Source organism: Macaca thibetana, chromosome 19 (assembly GCF_024542745.1).
Source record: "Macaca thibetana thibetana isolate TM-01 chromosome 19, ASM2454274v1, whole genome shotgun sequence".
Lineage (NCBI taxonomy): Eukaryota > Metazoa > Chordata > Mammalia > Primates > Cercopithecidae > Macaca > Macaca thibetana.
In genome coordinates this window covers 42,928,551-42,953,480 of record NC_065596.1, presented here as the reverse complement: position 1 = coordinate 42,953,480, position 24,930 = coordinate 42,928,551, and the positions used below count along the sequence as shown (strand labels likewise).

Sequence of the window (24,930 nt, the reverse complement as noted above, 5' to 3'; positions counted from 1 at the left end):
TGAACCAGCTGGGCCCTGGCCGGGAGACTGACTGGCTTCTAAACATCAGGTGAAGGCTGCCCCAGAGCCCTTCTCCCAGGGGTGGAACGCCAGTGGGGCCACTCCACCCAGCCCCTCAGCCGCAGGAAACCATCTGCAGGGCCTCACGGAGCCCTGTAGAGGGACTGAAGAGCTGAAGGGTGGGCAGAAAGACCCCCAGAAGGTTCAGCCACAGGGCAATGCCCAGGCCTCCATGGATAAGGACGGCTGGAGCCACCTGAGCTGTCTGTTGAATGAACGAGTGAATCCAGGAATGGATGGAGGCCACCAACCCACACAAGATGGCATCAGTGCCAACATGCTCTCCTCACACTGGTGCCTTTCTGCCAGGCAAGAGGGAAGTGCGGCATTTGGCCTGGCCAGGCCCTTCCTTCCTCCTCACCATCCACTCTCATCTGCATTCTTTTCTGGCAGCAAAGGGGCCGGGCTGCTCTGGGGCTGGCAGCTGTTGCGGGCATGGCGAGCTGAGCTCCTGTGAGAAGGACACGAGCTGGGCCGTGACCAGGGCTGCGGGCCATGCGGAGCTGCATACTCGCATGCGGCCAGGGTGGGGAGGGGTGAGAAACTGCACTGAGGAACGCAAGGAAGGGCTCAGCTGGGCGGAGTGGTGGCCGGAGGGCCCAGGAGACAGCACTGGGAAGGAGGTGGCCAGAACGGGAGAGGAGTCCTATGGATGGCTCTTGTGGCTCTCCCAGGCACTGGCAGCTTTCTGAAGGCTTCCAGACCCCTGGGATCTGGAATCTCAACCTTGGCGTGACCCAAAGGAAGGCCAGGGACGTGATGGAATCCCACATCCGGAGCCAAGGGCCAGGGAGCTGCAGGGCTGCTGAGAACAGAAAATGCAGTTGCGCTCCTGCAGGGGGAGCCAGGCCTGGGAAGGAGGCTCTGGGAAGGGATGGGAGGTGGGAGGAGCGAGCAGGTGGGCCATGCTGAAGGGTGGGCCGAAGGCAGTGGGTGTGGGTGAACACTGTCGGCTGTCCGGTCCCGCAGCAGGCCCAGGAGGCAGGCCCTTGCCTAGCCCAAGGGACGTGCCAGTGAACACAGGCTCCCCAGCCTGCCGTCCACACTCTCAGAGGTGTGGGACAGGGGAGCCGACTCTGAACACAGGGTGCGGGGGATGGAAGAGGCCTGCCCCACATGCTCGCCCTGGATAGAGAAGACATGCAGAGGTGACAAAGGGGCAGAGGTGACAAAGGGATGGGTATAAGGCCACTTCCCTGAAGCGCTGGAGGGGGCTTGGCTGTGTTCCTGGATGACTGACAGGGGCCCACCTGTAAGTAATCTCTGAGGCAAGGGCAGACTGGGCAACAAAGAGGACCTGGCCCCTGAATGGTCCCTGCCTCCTGGGGCTGGAGGAACCCACAAAGCAGCATTTCTTTTTTTTTTTTGAGATGGAGTCTCGCTCTGTCGCCCAGGTTGGAGTGCAGTGGCCGGATCTCAGCTCACTGCAAGCTCCGCCTCCCAGGTTTACGCCATTCTCCTGCCTCAGCCTCCTGAGTAGCTGGGACTACAGGAGCCTGCCACCTCGCCGGACTAGTTTTTTGTATTTTTTAGTAGAGACGAGGTTTCACCGTGTTAGCCAGGATGGTCTCGATCTCCTGACCTCGTGATCCGCCCGTCTCGGCCTCCCAAAGTGCTGGGATTACAGGCTTGAGCCACCATGCCCGGCCCAAAGCAGCATTTCTTTCCTTTTTTTTTTTTTTTTTTTTTTTTTGAGACAAGGTCTTGCTCTGTCACCAGGCTGGAGTGCAGTGGTACGATCAAGGCTCACTGTAGCCTTGACCTCCCTGGCTCAATCGATCCCCTCCCACCTCAGCCTCCTAAGTAGCTGGGACCACAGGTGTGCACCACCGTGCCTGACTAATTTTGTTATTTAAATTTTTTTTTTTTATAGGCAGGGTCTTGCTATGTTGCCCAGGCTGGTCTCAAACTCCTGGGCTCAAGTGATCCTCCTGCCTTGGCCTGATAAAGTGTTGGGATTACAGGTGTGAGCCACTGCACCTGGCTCTAAAGCAACATTTCTGACACACACACATGCTCCCAAGCAGCAAGAAAGGAGACCTGAGAAACACACCCAACACGGCAGGGGGCTGTGTGTGCACCCTCACGTGTGCCTGAGAGACAGGAGGGGAGCGCAGGAGCGGGGCTGGGCAGAGTGGGGCAGGGCTGGGCCATACCGTCAGTCCAGGCCTCGTGGATGGAGGCCTTCTGCCGGAACTTCTCTGCCAGGTGGTCGAGCCGCTCCAGCCTGCGGATCTCATTCAGCAACCACTCCTCATAGCCCTTCTCAGCCTGCTCCAAGTGCTGCCAGCCGTTGTTGATGTCCTGGGGCGGGGCGGGAGCAGGCAGGGCTATCAAAAGGAAGCAGGGGCACCCAGGGGGATGTCTCCAAGGGATGCTGATGGGAAGTTGGCAGAGCTTGGCTGGGGTCATGTCTGTGTCATACTTTGCTGTTATATCTAGATGCTTACACAGGGCCCCTCAGCACTCGGCAGGTACAATCAATTCTGGATTAACAAAATGAATGTGTGAACGGGTGAGTGCATGAATGAATGGATATCATAGATGGGGAAGTGGTAACCGTCCAGGGCGCACTGCCCCTCTGTTGATGAAGGGCCTCAAGCACATGGCGGTCCTGCCATCATAGCAGACCGGGACTCCAAATTCACACCACTCCACACCCACACAACCCGTGGCATGGATTTGGGGTGGGTATAAAACCCTGGGTGTAATATACCCAGTGAGGGCCAAAGGGGAGCACAGTGCCAAGTGAAATGCACCCCTCCCTGAGCCCTGCATCCGAAAGGCCGTGCCATGTCCCACAGGACATCAACAACTTAGGAAAGACTATGCTGGCCAAACGGTGAGCCCACAGGCAGGTCTAGGGCTGCCTCTGCCCCTCACAGCTGCTCCCCTGTGAATCCTGGCGCTCACCGAGACCATCTTGCCCTCAGAGGGCATGAAGGCAGGCCGGTTGCTGAGGCGCAGCTTGGTCTGCAGCGTGTTGAAGTTGATCTCCAGCTGGCACTTCTCCTGCACCTTGGGTGGCTTGTGCACGCGCCGGTAGTCGCGGAAGTCCTCCAGCTTCTGCTGCATCTCCTGGATAGTCTTTTGGGGCACACGGTCCTCCAGCCAGGGGATGGTGCGCCGGATCCACTCCAGGAGCTGTGGGCCCACAGAAGCCAGAGTGGCCTTTGTCGGGGGCCCTCAGAGTGCTGACGGGCTGTCCCCCAGCTTATGGGCACATGGGATCTGGATCTTTGAGGGCCCCACCTTAGGGGCTTGCCCCTGCTCCCCAGCCCAACTTCTCCACAATTCCTGCTGGAACCCCCGACCCAGAACTCTGGGAGTGTAGCCCCCTCCCTATCCCTGCATCACTGTACTATTCTCTTGTTACTTCCTGTTCCTGCCTGTGCTTTTCTTTTTAAAGACAGGTTCGTGCTTTGTCATCCAGGCTGGAGTGAAGTGGCACGATCATAGCTCACTGCAGCTTCAACCTCCCGGGCTCAAGCCATCCTTCCATCTCAGTCTCCCAAGTAGTTGGGACTACAGGTGCCTACCTCCGAGGCTGGCTGATTTTTATTTTAAGTTTTTATAGAGAAGGGGGTCTCAGTATACTGCCGAGGCTGGTTTTGAACTTGTAACTTCAAGCAATCCCACTTTAGCCTCCCAAAGTGGTGGGATGACAGGGGTGAGCCACCATGCCTGGCCCATGCCTTTGCTCTCAGTCTTTTCCCTCAGGTCTAAGAGGGGAGACCTCCACTCCCATGCCCCCGCCAAAAAGGTCCCCTTCCATGCTGTCACATGCCCCACTGCCGCTGTCTTCACTGAGCTCCACGCTGAGAGCCTCACTGCTTCCGGGCTCACTACGTGCCTCAAGGACAAGGCCGACAAGCCCACCTGGCTCAGTCTGGCTAGGCCAGTGCGTGCACTGGGCCTGGGACATAAATTAGAAAATAAAATTGAAAATGAAACAAATGGCCGGGCGCGGTGGCTCACGCCTGTAATCCCAGCACTTTGGGAGGCCGAGGCGGGCGGATCACGAGGTCAGGAGATCGAGACCATCCTGGCTGACACGGTGAAACCCCGTCTCTACTAAAAAATACAAAAAACTAGCCGGGCGAGGTGGCGGGCGCCTGTAGTCCCAGCTACTGGGGAGGCTGAGGCAGGAGAATTGCGTGAACCCGGGAGGTGGAGCCTGCAGTGAGCTGAGATCCGGCCACTGCACTCCAGCCTGGGCGGCAGAGCGAGACTCCGTCTCAAAAAAAAAAAAAAAAAAGAAAATGAAACAAATATATACTTTTAGGAGCTACTCAGATTTTTGATGGAGTGAGGAAGGGTAACAAAAAATTGGACATTCTAAAACAATTCTAGGCCGGGCATGCTGGTTCACACCTGTAATCCCAGCACTTTGAGAGGCTGAGGCGAGTGGATCACCTGAGGTCAGGAGTTCGAGATCAGCCTGACCAACATGGTGAAACCCCATCTCTACTAAAAAAATACAAAAATTAGTTGGGCATGGTGGCATGCGCCTGTAATCCCAGCTACTTGGGAGGCTGAGGCAGGAGAATTGCTTGAACCTGGGAGGTGGAGTTTGCAGTGGGCCAAGATCGTGCCATTGCACTCCAGCCTGGGCAACAAGAGTGAAACTCCATCTCAAAAAAATAATAAAACAATTCTAGAAGAATAAAATCAGTTATCTGCCAGCACGGACAAGCTGGAGAAGTGGTTCCCAAATGCCAACTTCTGGCAAAGTGAGAAATTCAAGGACAGAAATACCCCTGTGTGGATACATTGTGAGGCGTGCTGCCAGCTGCCCTTTCTTGGCAACGGCTGGGGTTCTAAGAATAACCTTTTTACCTTATCTTGGTGTTAGAAGTGCTGGTGGTAACAGATGGTAATGTTTCTTTTTAAAACATCCGTAACTTGGCAAAATAAAAAGCTGGCCATCTTAGGTTGGACATCAAATAGTTTTTCAAATTTTCCTGGTCTATGAGATAGGAAAATCTAGGAACCACTGGTTCTAGATGAGCAGTCAAACCACTGCTCTTTGGGAAATTTTATTTTATTTTATTTTATTTTTATTTTGATGGAGTCTTGCTCTGTCACCAGGCTGGAGTGCAGTGGCGCAATCTCAGCTCACTGCAACCTCTGCCTCCCAGGCTCAAGCGATCCTCCTGCCTCAGCCTCCCGAGTAGCTGGGACTACAGGTGTGTGCCACAACACCCGGCTAGTTTTTGTATTTTCAGTAGAGACGGGGTTTCACCATGTTGGCCAGGCTGGTTTTGAACTCCTGACCTCAAGTGATCCGCCTGCCTTGGCTTCCTAAAGTGCTGGGATTACAGGCGTGAGCCACTGCGCCCAGCCTTTTATTTTTTAAATATGGAGATTTCAAAAATGAAGAGCCTCCAGAAGAGATATACTAACCACCCTTGTTTCCAACTGAAGCATTGAGTTTGGGCTCTAGAGAAGGGCTGCCTGGGCTTGAAGCCCAGCTCTCTGTCCCACCAGTCATGTAACAGCAGGCACGTGCCTGACCCTCCCTGGGCCTCAGTTTCCTCACTTGGAAAGGAAGATAATCTGAGTTCCTGTCTTGCTGGGCTGCTTGTGAAGTGCCTGCACAGGGCCTGCTATCCTACTGGTTCCCAGGCCCCTCTCCATCCTTCTGAATCGCTCTCTCCAGGGCCAGGGCACGGGAAGAGGGGCTTTCACAAAGCTCCCCGGGTGATTCTAAAGCACTGAGGTGCCCAGGAAACACTGTCCCTGAGCATCTCTGTAGGAACCCAAGCTCGGAGCCCAGGGACTGAATGGCAAGGTGGCTGCCAGTCTGACCCTTAGCCTTGTGGAAGCAAATGGAGAGGTCACACACTGGCTGGCTAAATGCCATGGTCTGTGACCGCGCAGACTTTTCTAGGTCATCTCGCTGCCACACCTGCTTTCCCACTGCAAGAGTCGCTGTGACCTCTGGCTGAGGGTAACGAGGTGGCCCTGACTTTCACTGGGGGGACACTCACGTCGCTGGCCAGCTTCTCGTAGTCCTCCATCAGGTGCTCGTTCTCTTGGTTGACAGCCAGCACCTTGCAGATCCGATTGGCGGCAGTTTCAGCCTGGAGGGGAGCGCACAGTCAGGGCTGCCTGGGGGCTGGCCACCCTCCCTCCTGACGGGCATGTCCCTTGAAAGCAGCTGGTCCAAGGCCCACAGAACTCCTCACAGAGGGGAAGGAGAGGAAGCACAGTTCCCGTGAGATGGTGCCCTGTCCCAACAGGCCTTGTTGGCATCCTCACTGCTAACTGCAAAATGCCCCTGGGTCCAGAGAGCCCAGACCTGGGAGGCACCGAGGAAGGTCGGGGAGCCCTCCCACTGCTGCTCGCAAACCCTCTAGTGCCCCACACAGAGGAGAGTGAGGCTGGATGGGTTGGCTGTGCTGGACCTAAGACCGTGGAGGAGTCTCTCCCGGTGGGAAGGTGAATGGATGGGAAGCCGAAAGCTGGAGCTGGGGGCAGCAGGGCAGAGGCGCCCGGGCCCCGGAGGAGCCTGGTGGTCCATGCACAGGAGCACACTCAGGCCTGTCCTCTCTCCTGCCTTGGAGGCAGGGTTAACAGGAGCTCCAGGGGGCAAAAGTCACCATCCATGGGGCAGAAAAGCACTGGGGCTTTGGAGGGTGAGAGTGGTGGACATAGTCCCTGGGCCTGAACTACAGGAGAGCATCCTGCCCTGTCCTGCTGTGGGGCAGTGAACAGTGTAGAGGAGGCGGGGGGTGCACACAGGGAGAGGAAAGACCAGGTACCTTTCAGGAAGCACAGAAAGGGTCCAAGAGGAGGAGTTGAAACGGCAACAGAACAGGAACAGAAAGAATGAGGAGGGTCTACAGAGTGATGGGGAAGGAAAATGGAGAGGCTTGGCCAATGGCTCAGAGCCAGCGCTGCAGGCAGCGATGCCCAGCCTCTCCCCTGCACGCACGGCACCTGGAGACAGGCGGGGAGGCGGCAGCTGGGGCTCATGTGAGTGCGCACACACACACACGTGCACACCCCGCGCCATGCTGCGGGACACACACCCAGGGCCCCAGGCGGTGCTCCTCAGAAATGAGGTCCAGGAGGTTCCTCGGCCAAGGAACATGGGCCCCAGACCAGTGTGGAAAACACAGCCAGGGCTGCAGCTTGTGGGGGTCACAGAGGTCAGTCCCTGACTCCTAACTGGGCAGCGAAAACTGGCACCCGAAACTCAAGTCCACTCTGTGAGCACGGGGCTGCCACAGGGCAGGGGAATCATGTTTCACTGCTGAGTTCCCACATCCAGCTTAGGGCTCGGTGCACTGCTGGTGCTCAGGGTTGCTGAATGAGTGAGTGAATAAAGGAACGAGGTGGGAACGCTTCGGTGACTGGAAATAAACGATCAGGACAGAATGGGCACACCAGCGCTAGGCCTGGGGTTCACTCTGCATTTACGAAACACGAACCCTAGAGAGCACTCTTGCAAGAGCTCGGACTGGGTCTCTGGGGAAACCACGTGGCTGTCCTGAGGAGCACACAGGGACCCAGCACTTTCCTTCCCAACCGGCCAGCACCCTGCAGCCAGGCCTCCGCTACCCCCTCAGGAGAGGGGCCGGTGACAAGCCTCCAGGCCTAGCACCTCAGCACCCACCCATGCTGTCCTGGGCTCGCATGCCAGTCCCTGCTCCCCCAAATCTCTCAGCGCCTCCACACTGGAGTTCAGCCTTAAGCACAGAGGAGCAGTGTGGGTAGAAGGAAAAGCAATCTGACGAGGCCATGTGGTGGGCAGGGGGCTGGCTCAGGGCCCGTAGGGGTGAGTCCAACGGCAAACATGCTGTTAGTTGGGATCTATGGTGACGAATCATCCACTGCTGCTGGTCCCTGCCCATCTTCCTGCCGGGGTGTGGGTCAGGGGTCCTCCCTCCACCCTCTTGGCCCGTGCCCTCTAGCAGAACACTCCAAACACAAGCTCCAATCGCCTGCTGAGGAGGTGAAGAGGCCTTTCTGGCCTGAGGTTGGGAAGAACCACACTCCCCACCACTGTGACTCCCCCGGCTGCTTACAAGGCACCTGCCGTGCCAGACACTGTGCTAAGCCCTTTGCCTGCTTGTTTCACGCCCAGAGCAATCCTGTGAGACTGAACTACAGCAATGCCCATCTCACAGATAGGGTAGCTGAGGTCAAGTGACCTACCCAAGGTCACAGTACCAAGAGGTGGCAGAGTGGGGCCAAGCCAGACTGACGGTGGGTAATGGACTTGCTAGATTGGGGGTTCGAAGCAGGGGGTCTAGAGAAGGTACAGCCCATGCCTTCTAGCTTTAGGAACAGCTCTCTGTTTCCCTAAAATTTAACTCCTCCTCTCTCAAATGGGGCTAACTGCGCCTAGCCCTCCTAGGGGTGTGCACAGGGGCCCTCTGGAAGCCTGTGCATGTGAACGGCTTGGAGAGCGCCTAGTATGCAGTACATGCTCAGTAAACAAGAAGCAATTCCACCTCCTCCTTTGCACCTGTGCCAACTACTGACACCAAAGCAGGCATCGGGAGTGTTGCCTGAAGTACTTCACAGACCACAAGGCAAGCGGGGGGAGCAGTGCTTGGGCCTCTGCGTGAACGTTGAGGGCCCAGCAGGAGCCACGGGGCAGCATGAGGTCAGCCGGGCGCATGAGGGCGGCTGCTGGCACGCACCCTCTGCGGGCTCTGTCTGGCCTCTGGAAGGCCGAGACCGTGAGTGCAGGTTGGGCTGCACACGCTGAGCCTTTCCTGGCAAGAAGGAGCTGCAGAACTGGGGTAAAGCCCAGTGCTCCCCACGAAAGGGCCCGGCAGGGCCAGGCAGGTGGTACAGATGATGGACAGGGCAAGTGGGAACGCTGGGCGGTCAAATCCCAGCTCTGCCATTGACTGATGTAGGGCTTCAGTTTCTCCGCCTGAGAGCCTGGGATGCCACTACCCACCTCCCAGGGTGGGCTGTGTTCAGAGAAGGTCTGTGGCTCCTCAGCACAGGCCCAGCACCAGCCAGGCGGGAAACCTGCCCCAGGGCACCCTTCCGAGTCAGAGCCCAGCAGGGTCAGTCTGTGTGGTGTGGTGGCCCGCAGCCTGGCCAGGGCTCCAACCACAGATGGCCGGCGGTGACGCAAGGGCGGTGGTGAAGGCAGGTCTGCAGCCCCAGCAGCGAGGTGTGCCCGGCCCAGCTCACCTTCTGAGCCCCCGAGAAAGCGTGGTAGAAGCAGGACACGTAAGTCATGATGGCCTTCTCATCTGGCCTCAGAGTACCCACAATATCTGCACAGAGAGAGAGAGAAAGAGAGAGAGAGGCAGGAGAGAGTGAAAGATGCAGGGAGGGCGGCCGGGCCGGCCCGAGGCTCATGCGGGAGGAAGAGCGCTTGCTCTGGACTGGAAGCCAGCCCCAGGCCTGCGTGGACATGCCTTGCGGGGTTTTGTGGAGTCCAAATGGGGTGCATTCCTTTTCTAACCAGGCCTGGGCTGGAGACAGACTAGCCGTGAGCCCTATAAAGGCAGCTTTGTTTTGGGCTGGAGGAGTCAGTTGCTAAATGATCTGTCTGAAAATGTGAGTGAGCACCTACCACCACGGAGTAAGACCCTTAGGGTCTCCCGTGGCCCTAAGTAAAACAAGAATTCCTTATCCCACACCACAAGGGTCTTGTGGGGCCTGGTCCATCACTGCTTGTCACTGCTTGTCACTCACTCCTCTCTAGCTGGTCCTTGAAAAAGCCAAGCTTCTTCCTGTCTCAGTGCCTTCGCCATGCTTCACCTTCTGCCTGGAACACCCGTGCCCCAGGCTGCATCTAGCAGCTCCTGCTGCAAGTACCTGCTCACGACACCCCTCCATGTTGACAGTGCCAGCTGCAGGTCACCCCAGTCATCTCTGTCCCCCCATCGAGCCCCATGTTCTCTATTCCACTCCTGTGACAGGCCAGGTGTGTCTCTCTCACTAGCATGGAAGTACCCTGAGAGCAGGGACCTTGCCTGACCCAGTCACCAGGGTATCCTCAATGCCTGGAAAAGCCTGGCACAGACGAGGTACCCGACAGGTGTGTGAGCTAAGGCTGAGGGGGCAGCAACACCAGGGAGCAGGGGGTGGCTTCCAGTCAGAGAGAGGCCACTGCTGTCTGCAAGAGAAATGAGGTGAGCACGGGAGGCGAGAGGCAGCGGCGGCATTGCGCGGTGGCGGCGAGGAGGGCCTGCCTGGCCCTGCCCGGTACCTTCTGCGCTCCCGAAAAGGCATGGTAGAAGCTGGACACATAGGTCATTATGGCCTTCTCGTCGGGGCGGGCCGTGTTCACGATGTCTGCAAGTGAACGACAAGGGTTAAACTGCCCGAGGCAGGTGGGCAGGGTGGAGGCCTCACTCACTGGGAGCCACGGCCTTAGGGGAGAGGGACCCGCAGAGTGACTGTGACTTGGGTGGGCTCAGCCACACCCTCAGCCCCGCCCTCTTCCATGGCTCTGGAAAGGACAAGCCTGTGGGAAGCGGATTAAAATGAGGCCACTTTTGTTCTCTGAGAATAGCCTCAAGGAGCAGCAGGACAGTCAACTCCAAGGGCCACCAGAGGCCAGAGACACAGGTCCCTGCTGGGGCAGTGCATGGCTGGGAAACGGAGCAAAGCCGGAAAGGAAAAAACAAAACACTCCACTTTGGCAGGCTCCATACTCCATGCCTGCTGCAGGTAGGGAGGGAGAGGCCAGGCTTGCTCGCAGGAAGCCTCGAGCGCCCCTCCTCAGCCACCTTGCCCCTCCCGGGCCCTGTGGAGATGCAGTCTCAGGAGAGCTGATCCTTCAGCTCCCCCTTCCCATACCCTTCTCCATCCCTGAAGGAATCTGGCCAGCCCAGGATGTCCTCACTTCGTCTCCCAGGGCAACACGGCTGTCCCGAGTTCACTCGGAATCATTCAGCCCTTCTCGCTGGCTCTGCCAGCTCCCCGAGGTGACCCAAAGCTCTGACGTGCCCACAGGCCCTTGCCCGAGGCCAGCCCTGGACAGATAAGGCCATCAGGAAGCACAGCGCTGGCTGAACAGATGACTCACCCTCTGCATCCAGCATCTTGGGGATGTCGAGGTATTTCTCAGCCACTTCGAAGGCATTGTTCAGGTTGGTAACAGGGTCGTCCTGGAAGGAGGCAAGTGGGGACAGCAACAAGAACTCTGTCAGGGCAGGGTGCGGGAGTAGGAGGCAGGCAGGGCTGGCCCAGAGGGAGAGACCCAGGAAGGCTAGGGCTGCGGGTTTCTTCAGGCAGTTCTCGGCCATGTGTGGGGTGTGAGCGGGAGGGCACCGACTGGATAAATTCAATTCCTACTCACAGGAGTGCTTCGTGAAATCTTTGGGGGACAAACCATGGGCTTTTTCTCCAGAAAAATGCAGGTGTACCCTTTTCATACAATTTCCAGCCACCCACAGACTCTAGATTAAGCCCCCTGCCCTAAACCCTGGTTTTCATGTTGACTGGAAGATGTGGGCCAGACCCGAGAGAGCACTGGGGACTGGGTAAGGAGAACAAACCGAGAGCTCCCAGGTCCCAACCACCCTGAAGTGTCCCCCAGCCCCCTCAAGGGCTCCCCACTGCTTACAGGACTAAAGCCCACTGCACCCCAAGTCTCCCTGGCCGGGACCTAGCGCTCTTGCTCGCTGTGGCTGGAATGGGCTGGGTGCCGTCTGGTGCCTCCCCTAGGAAGCTCTCCTCTGGCTCTAAGCTGCCTCTTCTTCTGGGGCCCTTCCGGGCTCCTGCTGGCTCGGGGTGCACTAGCCTCCTCCGCAGCACTGCTCTGACCTCATGCCCTGCCACCCCATTCAGCCTGAGCACATGTGCATGGCCTGGTGTGGTGCTTTGCTTTGGACACAATTTTTGTCCTGCCTTCCCCCATGAGGCTGGCAGCTTCTGGTGGGCAAGGCCTGGGTTCATACAGGCTTTGTATAGGCAAATGAGAGCAGGACCCTGTATGGGCAACATGGGCTAGTGATGGTTTGGAATTCCTTGCCCTCTGCCCCTTTGGGCAGAGGAGGTTCTAGAATCCAGAAGGTTGAGGAAGGGGAGTTATAAAGCATGGCTGGCCAGGCCCTTAAATAACCCCGGGTTGGTTGCAGTGTCATAGAGGGAGAGTGGACAGTCCCCGAGGGGAATAAGGGAGGTGAGAGTCAGCCACCAAGCCAGAGGTCGCGGGAAGCCTGCACAAGGCTCTCCCAGGGCACCCATCTGCATGCAGAACCGGGATCTGGAGGCTGGCGATGGATGGACATGGGGATGGTGACCCAGAGTTAGGGGGTCAGACAGGGCGCGTCTGTGGGCCATCAAGGGGAGCTCGAGACACCCACCTTCCTCAGCTTGTCATACTCAATCAGCTCTGGTCTGTGCCGGTGGATCAGGGCATTGAAGGCAAGACCGTCCTTCCAGCTGAGGAAGGAAAGGCAAAGGTTATAGGAAGGCCCGCTCACTGTCACAGAGTGCCGTATGGCCCTGCGCACCCGCAGCAATGACTAATTCTCATTCACTGAGGTCTGGCCTGTGCCAGGCACTGCATGGAGACGGTGTGGCAGAGAGGCTGCGAGCATGACCTCTGGGGCCAGGCAGTCTGAGATCAAATCCTGACTCTTCTGCCTACTGACAGCGTGATCTCGGGTAAGCCAGGCTATCTCGGTGTCCACATCTGTACGATGGGGATAGTGACATACCTGCTACGTAGGGCTGCTGTGCGGACTAAATGAGTAAATGCTTGGATCAGTGCCTGACTCATGACAACTGCTTTATAACTGCTAGCACCTTCCATGGGAGGCCGCCCTGAACCGGACAGACCACTTCAGGGGAGGTGGCCACTGCAGGAGGCTGGTGCCTGTGCTGTGTGGCCTCCACACCCTGGTGGACCTGACTTACAGGAAGGCCAGTCCGTGGGCTGGCTAAATGCCAGGATTTCGCTTGGCACGCAGGTCTCTGGAGGAGAGGGACCTCCCCAAGGCCACAAGTTGGTCAGTTACAAGCTAGATGGGTCACATTCTCCTCCCTGAGACCCTTTAAGGGTTGGTTCCCTCTGAGGTCAAGCTCGATGTCACCTCCTCAGAAAGGCCACCCAGGGAGCTTTCTTCCTCTGACTTCCCTGTCTGGGTGCCGCACTTCTCACTGAAGTTATGCTGCGGGATTACTGGCCACTGTGTTCAGAGCTGGTCCCGCGCTGTGGCGTAAACTTCCCACAAATGGGGACTTTGTTTGGGTGCCACTGTATCTCCACTAGTGGCATGCAGTGGGCATGCTAGATACTTACTAGTTGAAGAAAATGAATGGAAGCTATAGGAAGATTCAGTCAGTTAGTGGCAGGGAAAAAAAGGAGACACGCAGAGAAGAGTGACCAAGGGAGGGACCACATGCTATCAGGGTGAGCACGATAGGAAAAGCCCTCTGCACCCAGCGAGGGGCCCTGAGAGCCTGAAGCCGCTGCATATCCCACGAGGCCCTGCTCTTCATTCCTGTGCGGGCCATCCAGGAGACTCAGAGGGTGGAGCCACAGGGCAAACTGGATTTGACCTCAGGGCCGCCCCCAGAGCCAGTGTTCCCAAACACTGGGCAGGCCCGCCTCTTGCCACCCCCTGGACCGCATGCGGCACTGCCCATGCCCGCCTCAGCTATGGCAATGGTGGACATGTCTCATCTCCCACTCACTTTCAGGGAAGCAGGTTCATGGCGGAGCTGAGGCTTGTTCATCTTAGCAGCCACAGAGCACATTTTTCCCCAACACAAAATTCAATAGCAACTCTAAATAAACAATTCACTCTTGAGCTGTCAAAATAAAGAGGCCAGGAGTAGGCAGTGGCTCACATCTGTAATCCCAGAACTTTGGGAGGCCGGGGTAGGAGGACTGCTTGAGCTCAGGAGTTCAAGTCCAGCCTGGGCAACACAGGGAGACCCCGTTCCTACTAAAAATGAAAATAAAAAATTAGCCAAGTGTGGCTGCGTGCACCTGCAGTCCCAGCTACTTGGGAGGCTGAGACAGGAAGACCACTTGAGCCCAGGCCAAGGCAGCAGGGACGAGCGACTGCACCACTGCACTCCAGCCTGGGCGACAGCACAAGACCCTGTCTCAAAAATGAAGAGCTTTATTGTTGCTTCTGAGAGTCACCTTGCCTGGGGACGAAGAAGGTTCTATTAGGCCAGCGAGAGGGCTGACCTTACGGCCTTCAGCCAGGATGGCTGAGAAACTGCCTCCTCTTCCTCAGAGAGGACCACGTGACCTTCCCATGGGCTTGTAGGGCCCATGGCCAGGGAGGGGCTGACTGAGGGCTGGCATCTCACAGACCATGACAAAAACACAGGAAACAAAGTAGGTGGAAGGAAGGATCTCAGGTTCCTAGAGGAAGGGAGAGGATGAGCAGGACTGGTGCTCACCTAATGTGGAAGTTCTGCACGTTGACGTTCTTATACGGGGCTGTCTTTCTCTGGCACCAGAGAAGAAGCCCTTCCTTGGCCGAGGTCTCTGCAAAACACACAAAGACAGTGAGCACTGGCTCAAAAATAAACCCTCAGAACTCAGCCCAAGTTGGATGGGACTTTCAGCCTCAGGACTAGGGGTCAAACAAAACCCAAGGGGAGAGGACATCAGTCCTAACAATAGCAGCAGTGATAGCAGTGAGACGGCTACTCCCATTCCGGATGCAGACGGATGCTGCCAGGCCCAACTGCCAGGACACACAGCCCTGCTTAATCCTCATGGCCCCAAGGAGAGTCGCTTGACCAGGGCTGCCCCAGGAGGTGGTGGTGTCAGGGCCTGAATCTGTGCCGTGTGCCTGGCCACCAAGCCCGTGCCTTTCACCACCAGAACACACTGCAGACAAGCCCTTGACACCGGCCTTGGCCTCTTTTGAACAAGGTGAAAAGTCAGCTGTGGAGAAGCCTAGGGAGCCCTTCTGTTCCCCGTGGATAGCTCAGCTGTCCTCACAGACTGGGAGCCCTTCAAGGGCAGGAAGCACATCTCTCCCGGTCATCACTGCGACCCGGCACCTGGGAGCTCCTGCACGTTGGCCCAGGTGGCTCTGCCCATCCTGTGTGCACACAGGTGCTTGAAGGGAAGCAAAATCGTCCATTCCTGGACGGCATGAGATCATAACGGGTCCATGGGGACCAAGTTTCAAGGACGGGGATGTTGAGCAAACACAGAACCAGGCCCAGGCCCAACTCTCTCACTAGTCTGTTCTGGGACTTGGGTTCCTGGACTGTAAAACGGGCCCAGCTATCCTTGCCCATCTCATGAGGGTGGCATGAGGGTCCACTGAGATGAGGCTGCAAGAGCAAAGGCCCTCAGAGGGCACTGGAGCCAAGAGGTGGGCGGCTGGGAGGAGCCCCCCTTCACCTGCCACCCACTGACTACTCCTGCGAAGGTCAGGCCCTGTGAGCGACCCCAACGAAGCAGGAAGAGGCTTGAAGCATGAAGACCACACTTCAGCTCTCCTCTAACCTGCCCTGACTCAGGTGGGAAGCGGGCGCAGTACAGGTGGCTCTCACCTTCCACGGAGATGTCCTGGATGGCGAACCTAAGGATGATGGTCCAGATCATTCCCAGGGTCATCTTTGCGTTGCCGTCCACAATCTCTGCACGCAGGGAAGGGGGCAGAGGACAGAAAGTCGTTAAAACCAAAGTGAGGCTCCTCTGCCCAATCTGAAGGTGACCTTCCAGCCCCATCTAGAGAAAGGCTCCAAACCACCCCCGGCTGCATCTCCCAGGCCCGTCCTCCTCCCTCTCTCAGGAGAAAATGCATGGAACAATCTCTGGGCAGCGCTGTTCCAGAGCCTCCTGCTACTGAGTGCCTGCAGGCTTCTGGCCACAAGGGTCCCTGGCCCCGCAGCCAGCTCCTTCTCCCGACCCAACTCAAAAAACCACTCCTCCAAGAGGCCAGTCTCAGGTGTGTGGCCTCTGTTCACACCTCTCTCAACTCTCCGTGCTCTGTACATTTCTGCCTTCATCTGCATACCTCCTGACTACAGGGGAGCACCGCAGGCCCACGCTCTCAGGGCAAAGGTAGTCTTTTTCATCTCTCAGTCAGCAAATGTACACTATATTATTATTTATTGCAAATCTGTCCACTTCCTTCCAATCCCACTGCCAACACTCTCTTCCAAGCCACTCTCATCTCCAGAGTTCAATGAGGCTACTTCCTATGTACCCTTCCCGCCCATAATCCACATCAACACAGCAGCCAGCATGGTCGGTTTTCTTCTCCTGAGACAGGGTCTGGCTGGCTGGCTGGAGTGCAATGGTGTAGTCACAGCTCACTGCAGCCTTGACTGCCTGGGCTCAAGCAATCCTCTTGCCTCAGTCTCCCGAGTAGCTGGGACCACAGATGCACGCCACAACACCTGGTTAGTTTTTAAACTTTTTGTAGAGGCTGGGTCTTGCCGTTACCCAAGCTGGTCTCAAACTCCTGCTCAAGTGATCTTCCCGCCTTGGCTTCCCAAAGTGCTGGGACTGCAAGTGTAAGCCTCCATGCCTGGCCCACAGGGAAAAGGCTTGCCCTGAAGGCCCAGGCCCTGCCATCCTCCCAGATTTCTCTACCTGCATCCTCTGGGCAAGCCAGGCTCTTTCTTGCTTTGAGATGTTCACACCTTCTGTCCACCCACAAAGCACGCCCCTAGCCTGCAACCCTCAACTGGCTGGTCCTTCTCATCGTGCAAGCTTCTGCTTGTGCCACCTCTCACTGTGGCTTCCCTGACTGCCCGTCCCAAGGAGCTCCCCCACCCACCACCCAGTTCCTCCCTCCCTGGCCCCTGTGCTGCCCCCAAGCCATCACTATGTGAAATCACGTGTTGGACAGGCTGTTTACTTGTTCACCATCTGCCAGCCCTCATGAGGGCGAGGCTGCTCTGACCACCACTGGATCCAGTGCCTGGAAGGCCGGTGAGGAACAAGCACGACTGCTGTGTTGTCAGGAAGGGGAGAGCACAGGCCCGAGGCCAGGTGGCCAGGCTGTACGCTTTCTGAACTAACCTAAAAACAAACATTTGCGGCCAGGTGTGGTGGCTCACACCTGTAACCCCAGCAATTTGGGAGGCTGAGGTGGGTGTGGATCACCAGAGGTCAGGAGTTTGAGACCAGCCTGGCCAAGATGGTGAAACCCTGTCTCTACCAAAAATACAAAAATTAGCCTGGCATGGTGGCAGGTGCCTGTAATTGCAGCTACTCTCCTGAGGCAGGAGAATTGCTTGAGCCCAGGAGGTTGCAGTGAGCCAAGATTCCACCATTGCACTCCAGCCTAGAAGACAAGAGTGAGACTCCATCTCAAAAAAAACAAAACAAAACAAAAGAAAACTTGCTGTAACTTCTCAAAAGAAGGGCTTGGACCACACCTTCCTCAGCCTCAGCAACTAAAGAGAAAAACTTTCTCTGCAAGGCCCAGGGCAGCTGTGTGTCTGAGGCTGGATGAGAGAAGGCAGTGCCTCATCCCGGAGTCCACCAGTCAGGCGTGCCTAGGGCAGTCCTCCCCACTTGTCAACATGCCAGATGCAAGGAGCATGGCAAAGGGGCTTCCAAAGAAGACAGAGGGGCTCCACTGCTGCAACTACTCTTGGGAAGGGCTGGGCACAGGGGTGAGTTGCAGAGCTAACTGCAGAGCTGGAGGCACAGGACACCACGGGAGACCCTGCTCACTGACCTCTGAGCAGAACACTCCAGGGCAGGCTTGCTTGGAAGCAGGTGGAGAGGTCACAGAGAAGATGGGGCCCACCTTCCCCCGGGGATACACCCAGAGGAAGGGGGTGTCCATGAGCCACAGCTTTTGGGTTTTCGGAGGAGGAAATATGCTCATTCTGCTGCCCAGAGACAGGGGAGGGACCCAGTGTCCACCCTGTCCTAGGGTTCAGAGCCCCAGACCCAGAAACGGAGCAGCGCCACCTGCCCCTTAGTGGAGCGAGGCAGCTCGAGCCTCAGGAAATCTATGCTGTGCACCTCCCGAGGGCTGGGCCTGCAGAGCTGGGCAAGGCCGCAGCTCCCCAGCCCAGCGGGCACCGGTGCAGCTGCTCATGGAGGGCTTATGGAGTTCTGGTGAGGAGAGGATGGCGTTTCTCATGACACATCCACCAGCTGCTTCTCTGACCTGCAGCTGTGCCTCTGGTCCCTCTCATCACCCCTACGGGAAGCCAATAATCCCGTGAATGCCCGATCATGTGGAAGGACAGGGGGACAGCATGGGGTGGGGTTCTCAGGTGCCTTGAGCCCCAGGAACGCCTCCATTAGGCTTTGTTCCGAGGCCCCACGGTCGCAGGGACTAGGAGTGAACCAATTTGGCCATGAACAGAGAACATTTTTTTTTTTTTTTTTTTTTGAGATGGAGTCTCGCTCTGTCGCCCAGGCTGGAGTGAAGTGGCACGATCTTGGCTCACTGCAAGCTCCGCCTCCCGGGTTCACGCCATTCTCCTGCCTCAGCCTCCTGAGTAGCTGGGACTACAGGCGCCTGCCACCGCGCCTGGCTATTTTTTGTATTTTTTAATAGAGACGGGGTTTCACCGTGGTCTCAATCTCCTGACCTTGTGATCCGCCCGCCTCGGCCTCCCAAAGTGCTGGGATTACAGGCGTGAGCCACCGCGCCCGGCCCAGAGAACATTTTTAGACCAAGTTTTTCTCCAAATGAAAACTGATGACTGCCATGGGTCTCTCCTCTAACCCCTCCTGTATTTACAGACTAGTATTTGAGCAAAATAAATGCAGCTGTGAGAAGCAGAAGGCTGGAACAGAGCCCGGAGGAAAGATCCATGCAAGGACAGAAAATCTCAGGGCCTGACTGAATTTTTGGGTTGTGATTTTTTTAAACAAACACCAACCACCTCGACTGTGGCATGCAAGGCTTGGCACCCCTCCTCGCAGAGGTCCTGGGCCAGGGCAGAGCCTTGGAACTCAGTACACACATTCTGGCCCGGAGTCTTGGACAAACTCTCAGAGCCCTATCATTAACGGCAATTAGTTTACTTTGTTTTTCTAGAAGCTGGGACAACATGGATGTCAGGGTGAAGAATCCTTACTCTGACTAATGAGCGGAACTGTGAGCCCACGCTGCTGGGGAGCTTCTGAGCTCCATCAGACCTCGCCTGTCTCTAAAAGCGCCTGGGAGCTCAACCCAGGGGCCCCTGCTGAGAGCCTGCTGCTCTAGTGAGGCTACAGTCCTGGTTATCTACATGGGGCCCAGGAGGATCCTGGGGTGGTCAGAGGTGAAACTCTCCAAGCCTGTGCACACTGGGCAAAGTCTGGGCACTGACCTTTGGCCATGCACTCCCTGTCCCAATGCCTGACACGGGGCCTCCAGTCCCCTTCTCTGATATTGGGAAGGGCATAATGAGAAAAGTGTTCCTGGTACAGAGAGAGGCTGTGGCACGTGTTTGTTACTGTCTGCTGAGCCTGGCACAAGGAGAACCAGTGAGGGCGACCTGAGTGCAAGTCAAAACCATTCCACCCCCTACAGAAGCTGCTGCCCCCATGGTTGGGTGGGCTGCACTTCCTAGATTTGGACTGTGTCCACCGGATTTTTCCAAGGGGCTGGGGGTGCTTGTGGGCCCAGCATCATATCAAGAGCAGTTGTTGGGATCGCTGCTGAATATGTACTGGGGCTCTGAGTGCCCCAAGCACCCTACGACCAACAAAATTTCTCTTCAGAATGCAGATGTGCCTCAGAGCCTGAAGGTCAGAAATTGAGCAGGACCCTCACTGCTCCATCTCCAGCTCACCTTCTGCCCCGATGGAGACCAGCTTGACGCCTTTGCTGGCAATAAAGTCCAGTGCTTTGTTCACGTTGTTGATTTTGTGCACTCTCATTTTCCCCCGCTCCGGCTTAGGTAACCGCTCCCCTGAGAAATGCACAAAGAGAAAAGAAGAGGGGGCGAGACAGAGAGAGAGAAAGGGAGATAGGGAGAGAAGCTTTAGAGTCTCCTCTGTTCACCAAAACCAGGTTCCCCTGCTGGACCACCAGGCCACTCCGGCCCCACCCACCCGGCCGCCGTGCAGCTGCTAAGGGGTGCCCTCTCCTCCCCAGGAGCAATGAGGCAGCTGGGTGGGCAGCGTCTCTGGGGACTGCTGTGGCCGAGCACCTGTGCCAGGGCTGGGCCGCACTGTGTGGCTGGGAGCCTCACCTGATATGACCTCCAGAAGCAACATGAGCTTCAGCCCGTCTCGGAAGTCCTCGTCGATGTTCTCGATCTGCGTGCCTGCCTTCCGCAGGTGGGAGTTGCACCACGCCGTGAAGGTCTGAGGAGGCAGAACACAGGGTAGTGCAGAGTCAGCCTGGCTGTCGGGCTCTTTCCACACACCTGCCGGGCTGCAGCCCTGACCTCAGGAGAACCGCAGCTGCCACGGAGCACTCACCCACACACACCGCACATGCCCGATACACACATTGTTTCTGATCCTCACAGTGACCGCGGGAGGCAGATGTGAGGAAACTGAGGCAGATGTGAGGAAACTGAGGCTTCAGGTGATTAATGACCCACCACGAGACCATCCAGTGGCAGAGCTTGGATTTGAACCCAAGTCTGTCAATTTTGGCAACATGTGCTTTTTCCACACCCCCAAGCTGCCTCAAGGAAGACCAGTACAAACATCAGACTGGTGCCTCAGCCACCACCGGCTCACTTGGTCACATAAACATGACTGAGCACCAGGCTCGGTAGTGTGGAATCAACAGGTCGGGCTCCTGCCCTCACGGGGCTTGTTTTCTTGATGAAGGCCAGCCCTTCATCTGCCAGCCAGACCCACGTGCCCCAGCTGGACCCTGGCTTCCTTGACCGGCGGCTGCTCTTCTCAGGCAGGAGCTCAGGCTGCCGCGTTCCAATCATGTGCACAGATAACAACCCAGAACAGAAAAGTGGCAGGAAAAGAAAAGCTCCCATAAACGCAGGATTTCCTCAAGTCTCTCTTCGAGCTTGGGCAGCCCAGCAGCAAGCCCTCCCAGGAAAGGCCAGGAACACAGACCCTCTGAGTCCTGGGCATATGCCTACACGCCTGTGTCGTCTGGCTTTCTGTGAGCAAGATGCCGCCGCCCCTCTCTCTCCTGGAGAACATGCCATGCCCCATCCCTCCTATTCTTTTGTTGTTGTTGAGATGGAGTCTCACTCTGTCACCCAGGCTGGAGTGCAGTGGCGCAATCTTGGCTCACTGCAACCTCCACCTCCCGGGTTCGAGCGATTCTCATGCCTCAGCCTCCTGAGTAGCTGGGACTACAAGCGTATGCCAACACGCCCAGTTAATTTTTGTATTTTTAGTAGAGATGGGGTTTTACCATGTTGGCCAGGCTGGTCTTGAACTCCTGGCCTCAAGTGATCCACCCGCCTCAGTCTCCCAAAGTGCTGGGATTACAGGCATGAACCACCGCACCCGGTTCCTATTTTTTTTTTTTTTTTTTTTGAGACGGAGTCTCGCTCTGTCACCCAGGCTGGAGTGCAGTGGCCGGATCTCAGCTCACTGCAAGCTCCGCCTCCCGGGTTCACGCCATTCTCCTGCCTCAGCCTCCCGAGTAGCTGGGACTACAGGCGCCCGCCACCTCGCCCGGCTAGTTTTTTTTGTATTTAATAGAGACGGGGTTTCACCGTGTTAGCCAGGATGGTCTCGATCTCCTGACCTCGTGATCCGCCATCTCGGCCTCCCAAAGTGCTGGGATTACAGGCTTGAGCCACCGCGCCCGGCCCCCAGTTCCTATTTTTAAGACTCAGTGCAGCTTAGAGGCTGGAAGGCAAGTGGGAGGCAGGCCCCCCTCACCAGGATTAGGCAGCCGCATCTAAGGAAAATGTTTCGGAGGACCAACTGGAAGGGAAGGAGGGTACTAAACAAGAAGTCTAAGTCCCTGGCCCTAACAGACCAACGATGCTGACAGGGCATAGGTACACCCAAGCACGGGGCATGCAGCCTCCTGGTGGTGCCCAGCTACTCAGCCCCCTGCAAGCTGGGGCATGCTCATAGACATTAGAGCCACAGAAGATCTCAGATCAGTTAACGTCAACACGCCCAGGCGCCTTCAGGGAAACCAGCCTACGCACCCTCCCGCAACAGGGCCTGGGAAAAACCCCAAGTGTCTGCTTCTTATAGGAACCCCTGTACCCCACCCTCTCCATCTGCAGGGGCCAGTGTAGAAGTGGGCAGACAGCCAGGGACACACAAGAGCACATTCCACGCCCCGGGTGCAGGCGGAGGCCATGCGGAGCACAAGGGGCTTCCACGGAGGCTCTGGCCAAGCACCATGTGTTTTGACAACTGTCACCAGCCCTGCTCATTCAGGGAGACCCGACATAAAGCCCCTCGCAGACAAAGCAGCTGCCTAATTAATATGCCGTACCACAGTGTGGACCCAGCATGAGGCTTCCTTCCAAATCTGAACGGGGGCAAGCGCGGACAGCTAGACCACCCCTGCCCCACCTCTCGCCATGGAGAATTCCTCTACCTGGGAGACAGAGACCCCCTCCTGGTGGCACAACGCTGTTCCTCCACTAAAGATACCTCTGCTCCGCCATGTAGCCAGCCCTGGGCACCCCTCAAAAGTCAGGCCAAATGCTGTGCCTGGACGGTACCTGCACCATGGCCTCCCTGACCCGGGTCTGCCTCGGACGGCCTCCTTCCTGCAGATCGCATCACGCCCTTGCTCTCTGGTCTCTAACAGTTCTTGTCTCCCACCCTCCCATGGCTATGAGCTCCTTGAGGGGAGGGGCCCCAAAGTAGGTTCTCATTACGGAGCATACTAACTCACCTTCCCAGCCTCCCCCATACAACGCTGAATTCAGAGAGCCAGGGCAGGAACCCTGCTTACACCACTCATGCGGACATGCCACCCAACCTTCCTAACTTCCATTTCCTCCTCTGCAACGTGGGGATGAAGATCCCACCTAGGCCACGAGCAGTGTGAGGACTCAAGGTGGCCATGCCTGTAGCGTGCATGGCAGTGCTCAGGAAGTGGCAGCTCTCTGGATGGCCCTGTGCCTCCCAGGGTCTCCTCCCTCCCTGCCCTGGTCTCAGAGGAGTCCTGCCCACCCCTTCCACAGCGTGCCTGCTCTGTCCCCGGCCCGCCCTCAGCACCACGCAGCCCTTGGCATCTCTCCCGTAGCATCCCCCAGTCACTTTTAGTCTTATTGGATGTTCCATGCACATGAGCTCTCTTTCCTACCATGTGTGAGCTCCAGGGGGTGGGAAGTATGGCGCCTGCGCCTTTACAGCCCCAGAGCACTGCCAGCCTTGATGGCGGGCAGCAAGCAGGTGTGGAGCCCAGCAGCCCTGCGGAGCAGAGGGCAGCAGCAAATGGGCTGGGAAGGAAATGGCCATGGATGGTAGGCCTCTACTCTCACGTGTGCCTGAGAGCAGGCGCTGCTGGGCAGCAAAGTAGCCAAGACACATCCCACAGCCTGAGGACGCAAGAGGGCTGTTCCCCGAGGTCAAGGCCCCGTGCTCTGGTGTTGCCAGGCCCAGACCTAGGCACCTGGGCTGCAGGGAGGGCCGGGCACGTGTGCAAACAGCACCCCTCACAGCCTCAGCCTGTGTAGGCTGCTCCTGCAGGCTCTGCAGGGGCACAGACCTGGGTTTGGGTTTGAATGCCAGCCCCTTGGCTTACTCATTCCATGTTTCCAACCAAGTGACTTTACCTACTTAAGTCTGTTTCCTTCCCTGTAAGATGGATTTATCAGAATCTACCTCCTGCAGTGTGCTCTAAGAATTAAACAGGGAAAATATATTTAAAGCATCTGACAGGCTCCTTGGCATAAATTAAGAGCCAGATGAATCACACGCATGTGTGTGCATGTACACACACGCACAAGCACGCGCTGGATCCAGTCTCTTCTCTGCAAAGGCCCTCAGACCACCCACTGGTATGTAGGGAAAATGGGATGGCAGGAGACCCTCTGTGGATGGCCCCACCCCACCCTGTGAACAAACCTCGCCGCTTGGGTTCTGGCCGCCTGTCCTCAGAGGGGCTGCTGCACTACCCGCGCTCCATACATACACCCCACCTGTGCTCATCTTCTCTGGGTAGCAAACAAGAGCTCTGGCTTGGGCGTCACACAGGTGTGGATTCACATCTTGCCTCTGCCACTGAGGCCTCAGGCAAGCGATAAGCCTCAGTTTCCTCACTGATAAAAACCGAGAGGTTAAGATAGAGATTAAACACAAAGATGCCATGTCAATCACTCAGTGATGTGTTAAACAAGTGTCAAAGGAAGGTCCGCTCTGAAATCAATGGTAACTCTTCCGTGTGCTCTGTCTTCCTGACTGACGCAGGCAAAGCCCCAAGCACAGGTGCTCACTCGCCTGGCCTGGATGATACAGAACAGAACTCCCGCTCAGAGCCGGAACTGACACAGCCTTGGTGAACCCCACTGATGTGCTCCTATCCTCACCCCATGTCTTGCTTTGCCCTGTTTTGTCCTCCTGGAAGATGAGGGGCATCTATTGACGTCAGAGGTTCACAAAGCCCTCAGCTCTGGTGAAGAGAGAGCCTGCACTCACAAGGCCACCCCTAGGAACAGGTCGACCACGACGACCACTTCTCCATGCAGAGAGACTGGTGAGTAGGAGCTGGAGTTCGAATGGGACATTAAAAATTCATCGCTTTTTCTACTTGGTTACAAAAATAACACACTGCTTCCATCCTTCCTCTCCCTACCCGGTTTAGACTATGCTGCGTGGGGTGGATGGTGTGGAGAGGTGGTTTCTATAGATGGAGGCCCTATGCGCCCACAATGCCGCCCTCCACCATGCAGAATTCTCAGAATGTGGGCAGCCGACTTCATGATGCCCCAGGCCGCCATGGGTCCGCACCTATTCATTCCCTGGACAAGCATGTGCTGGGTGTCAGCAGAGGGCCAGGCCCTGTGCCGAATCCATAACAGTGAGCAAAAGTGGACACTCTCATGAGGCTCCAGATCTGATCTCATTAATCAAGCAATCAG

At 56.8% G+C, this 24,930-nt stretch overlaps 1 protein-coding gene across 5 annotated transcripts in view; it reads right to left on the bottom strand.

Annotated features, from left to right (window-relative positions):
• ACTN4 (actinin alpha 4) overlaps positions 1–24,930 on the bottom strand; it is an 84,420-nt gene that overhangs the window by 9,813 nt on the left and 49,677 nt on the right. For 3 of the 5 annotated variants that reach the window (XM_050768905.1, XM_050768907.1, XM_050768908.1), the window contains exons 2-11: positions 20,137–20,251; positions 19,735–19,854; positions 15,529–15,615; positions 14,416–14,503; positions 12,357–12,435; positions 11,075–11,156; positions 10,253–10,338; positions 6,054–6,146; positions 2,974–3,204; positions 2,217–2,364 (exon numbers count right to left, since the gene is read on the bottom strand). In XM_050768905.1, the coding sequence (XP_050624862.1) occupies positions 2,217–2,364; positions 2,974–3,204; positions 6,054–6,146; positions 10,253–10,338; positions 11,075–11,156; positions 12,357–12,435; positions 14,416–14,503; positions 15,529–15,615; positions 19,735–19,854; positions 20,137–20,251 (1,129 nt within the window). Of the gene's footprint in view, positions 1–2,216; positions 2,365–2,973; positions 3,205–6,053; positions 6,147–9,225; positions 9,312–10,252; positions 10,339–11,074; positions 11,157–12,356; positions 12,436–14,415; positions 14,504–15,528; positions 15,616–19,734; positions 19,855–20,136; positions 20,252–24,930 lie in introns of all 5 variants that reach the window. The other 2 variants (XM_050768904.1, XM_050768906.1) reach the window with 1 other exon arrangement.